Here is a 4,335-nt window from a genome sequence, read left to right as displayed (position 1 = left end):
CTGGACAGGTAGAGTTTTACCAGGACAAGTTAAGTGTTACCTGGACATGTAAAGTGTTACCTGGACAGGTAGAGTGCTATCTGGAAGGTTAAAGTGTTACCTGGACAGGTCCAGCATTACCTGGGCAGGTAGAGGTTTAACTGGACAGGTAGAGTGTTACCTGAACAGGTATGCCTGAATAGGAAGCTTTGGATTTAAGTTCCTCCTTGACGACTAGCCTGTGTCCATACTGCTGCTGCTGCCTCTGGGTGTCTTTATGTGATCACCTCTCTAAGTATTGAGTCCATGTGTTCTCCAACCCCGTCTCCCCTTCGTTTACAAACCGCCCCCCAGAGAGTGCTGCTGGGTTAATTAAATTAGCCAGCTCTAGTTCGGCCCGTTCTCCTCGCTGCACGCCTCGTCTGCTGCACTCGGTCAGCAGAACGCTGAGAGGGCAGCGCCGTGTTGGAGACCGAAACGCACGGAGACACCTCAGCTCACCTTGTGGACCGGACGGAGAATATGTGGATTCATCTGCTGGGGAAGATATTCGCTGGCTTCTTGCCCACATAACTGATGTACCGCCACCACGGCGAGAGGGCTAACCTCTGGGCGCTCCGGTGGCGTAGTGGATAGAGCGCGTACCTTATTGGCGCCGGACGTCGTTGCAGTGGTCGCGGGTTCGAGTCCGACCCGTGGACCTTTACTGCAGGTCACCCCCCCCCCCCCCCCCCCCCCGTACTGTCAAATGAAGCTTGAAAAATGCCGAACAAAGAATCTGACCCTTACATTTACATTAACATTCAGGGCGTTTAGCAGATGCTTTTACCCAAAGCGACGTACAATCAGTCCATTTGTCAGAAGAACGAGAAACAACAATATATCTCTGTTGGTACAGTAAGGATGGTCATAGAACCAAGTGCCAAGCACTAACCATCACTAGGTTAACCCATTCCCCGTATACAACAGAGATAGATAGGAAAAGATGCTACCCGATTAAGTAAGTAGTAGTATAACGAAGAACGACATACAGTACGTGAGTTCATTAAGTGGGCGGGGGCGGCTATGCAGAGTTCATGTGACCTCTGACCCTGGTGTCCAGACTCCCTGTTTGTCTCGTGGTTCGGGTGGGGGCCTTGACGCACCCGACTGATGTGGAGCCACTTCCTGGTTTCACGCCCGCCACTTCCTGCTCGGCGGCCATGTTGGTGATCAGAGAGGCGCTGTCTTCCTGTTTACCTCGGTATCTGTCGGGGGAATGTTGCCCTCGCCCAACAAGGGTAAACAAACCGAGCGGAATCGAGCTAAAGGAGACAAATTAACGGAAAAGGGAATTTAGGTGGAATTTATGGCATCCACTCCCCCCCCCCCCCCCCCCCCCCCCACGTCCCGTACCGCCATTAAACCCCTCGTTAGGCTGCCAGATAAAGACATAAAACCTGATTAAAGGGCTGTCACTTGGGAAATGGCAGCTCAGCATCTCAGCTGATTGGCTGCCACATCGCCGGGCAGAAGAGCCAGTCACGGAGACGATATTATCGTGCTGCTCAGACTAATTGAAGGTAATTATCCGGCAGCCGAGATCCAGAGACGCGGCCGCGCCCAGACCCGCTCTCTCACGGCATGCCGTTCACAGGGGGCGGGGCTCTGCACTGCGGCCTGCTGATTGGATGGAAACATAAACAACATGCAGGGCTTCACTCTGTAGTCGTGCAGCGGTTCATCCAAGGAGACTCACAGTGAACATGTCACTAGACGTCGTTAAGGAGCAGGTAGGGGTGAGGGGGCACCTCCTCCACCTCCTCCTCTCTTCATCCTCTGGGTTTAAATCAAGTCTCCCAGCAGGGGGGGGGGGGGGGTCTGACAGCACCCCCCGCTGGGCAGGTGACATACCGCGCATTCCTGGGTCCACTGGGGGCCAGAGGGGCCCGAGCGGGGCCCCGGACTGTGGGAACCGTCTGTAGAACGGAAGACCTCCGACACACACCATCCACAACATGTCATTACCACCACACACATGTCATTACCACCACACACGTCATTACCACCACACACATGTTATTACCACCACACACATGTCATTACCACCACCACCACACACATGTCATTACCACCACACACATGTCATTACCACCACACACATGTTATTACCACCACACACATGTCATTACCACCACACAGATGTTATTACCACCACACACATGTCATTACCACCACACGCATGTCATTACCACCACACACATGTTATTACCACCACACACATGTCATTACCACCACACACATGTTATTACCACCACACACATGTCATTACCACCACACACATGTCATTACCACCACCACCACACACATGTCATTACCACCACACTAACATCAGACATGTCATCGCCCCCTGGCCCCAACGGGCTGCGTAGCGACCTGCATCTGAATCCTCTGTAATCGGTACGAAAGCCTCCTCCAGCCGCCCCTGCAGTCGAGGGGACAGCACACCTCGGCCCCCCCAGCCAGTCCTCAGGCAGTGCTCCTACACTGAACCTTCCGTGCGCTCACCGTTCCCTGGGAGGGCCCCGCTGCGTCCTGGGGGGTCGGACGCCCCGGTAGCAGAGCCAGGCAGCAGCTGGCCACCGGAGGCTGGTAAACTGGTTTAATCAGGGCCGTCTGCTGGAGGTACAGGCTGCCGCTCTGTGCGTCCACCCCGAGAGTTACTGCGGGGGCCTGGAGCCGCACGGGCCCCTGAGTCTTTATTGGGGCGCCGCTGGTGTGTTTTACTGTTCCTGGGGGCTGGGGGAGGGGGAGAGGGGGGGGGTCTTCTGCATAACATTCCCTCTGCGGCTGGCTTCTGATTGGCCGTGAGCAGTGTGAGATGATGTCATCCTGGACGGTTTGAACGGCTGCTCGCCTCCAGAAGCCGTGGAGGAAGAACCATTCACACGGCGAGGGCGGAGTCGGCCCCCGCGGGGCCGACTCCGCCCTCGCCGTGTGAATGTGTGCATGAATGGTCGTCAGTCGCTGTGGTTAACGGCGTCAGCAAGAGGCCCCTAAATGTAAACGTTATTCTCCTGCTGCTGCTACTTCCACGTTCCCCCGGTGGGCGTACGAGGGCCGCCCCGGGGGCCCCGGGGGAGGTCTGGCGGGGACGGGGGGCCGTCGGTTAGCCGCGTTATAGAGCGAGTTATTGGAACGGGGGCGACAATGAGGTCATGGTTAACGCCAGGCCTGGTCCATGTAGGAGAACGTTCTGGAGCGTGTTCCGGAGCCGCACACTGGCGCCTCTGTGCCCCGCCGGGCCCACGGCCTCTAATTGGACGTCTCTGACCAATGAACGGCCTCCTTTGTGTGGGACCTCTGAGTGGAGGGGCGAACGGAGGACTGCTCCTCTGTCAGTAAGAGATCAAAGAGAGAGAGAGAGAGAGAGAGAGAGAGAGAGAGAGAGAGAGAGCGCTATACCAATGTGCTCAAGACACCGACTCGCCCATTCTGAAATAATAATCCATGGTGTTTGTTTAGCATGTACACACCCCTCTGTGTGTGAAGTGAGGTTGTGTGTGTGTGTGTGCGTGTGTGTGTGTGTGTGTGTGTGTGTGTGTGTGTGTGTGTGTGTGTGTGTGTGTGTGTGTGTGTGTGTGTGTGTGTGTGTGTGTGTGTGTGTGTGTGTGTGTGTGTGTGTGTGTGTGTAAGGGTGTGTGTGTAGTGAGGGTGTTGACTGCCATCACTGCCGTTAATTCAATAAAGGGTTCAGGTGTGCTCCGATGATGACTCAGACTTTAAGCATCGTCAACCATCAACACCTCCCACACCACCACCACCACCACCTCCACCACCACCACCACCTCCACCTCCACCACCTCCACCTCCACCACCTCCACCACCACCACCTCCACCACCACCACCACCACCACCACCACCACCACCTCCACCACCACCACCTCCACCACCACCACCTCCACCACCACCACCTCCACCACCACCACCCACATCACCTCTACCAACAAACCACCACCTCCACCACATCACCAAAAGCACCTCCACCACCAACACCCCCACCACCACTACCACCACTAGCACCTTCCTACATCACCTCCACCTCCACCACCACCTCCACCACCACCACCTCCACATCACCCCAACCACACCATCACCACCTCCACCCCCCCCACCTCCACCTCCACCCACACCCCACCCCCACCACCTCCACCCCCACCACCTCCACCTCCACCTCCACCCCCACCACCTCCACCTCCACCTCCACCCACACCCCCACCCCCACCACCACCACCACCACCTCCACCACCTCCACCCCCACCACCACCTCCACCTCCACCCCCACCCCCACCACCACCACCTCACCTCCACCTCCCT

The 4,335-nt window shown here is 56.9% G+C and overlaps 1 protein-coding gene across 1 annotated transcript in view; it reads right to left on the bottom strand.

The window, feature by feature from the left end:
• Positions 1-1,042: 1,042 nt before the first annotated feature.
• LOC130381046 (protein unc-80 homolog) overlaps positions 1,043-4,335 on the bottom strand; it is a 9,800-nt gene continuing 6,507 nt past the window's right edge. Inside the window, exons 8-11 of the mRNA XM_056588467.1 lie at positions 3,049-3,103; positions 2,527-2,757; positions 1,873-1,937; positions 1,043-1,226 (exon numbers count right to left, since the gene is read on the bottom strand). Coding sequence (XP_056444442.1) covers positions 1,043-1,226; positions 1,873-1,937; positions 2,527-2,757; positions 3,049-3,103 — 535 coding nt within the window. The remainder of the gene's footprint in view (positions 1,227-1,872; positions 1,938-2,526; positions 2,758-3,048; positions 3,104-4,335) is intronic.

The sequence above is a fragment of the Gadus chalcogrammus genome, chromosome 4, assembly GCF_026213295.1.
Source record: "Gadus chalcogrammus isolate NIFS_2021 chromosome 4, NIFS_Gcha_1.0, whole genome shotgun sequence".
Classification (NCBI taxonomy): Eukaryota; Metazoa; Chordata; class Actinopteri; order Gadiformes; family Gadidae; genus Gadus; species Gadus chalcogrammus.
The sequence above is the reverse complement of the archived record's forward strand: the minus strand, read 5'-3'. Positions and strand labels throughout refer to the sequence as shown.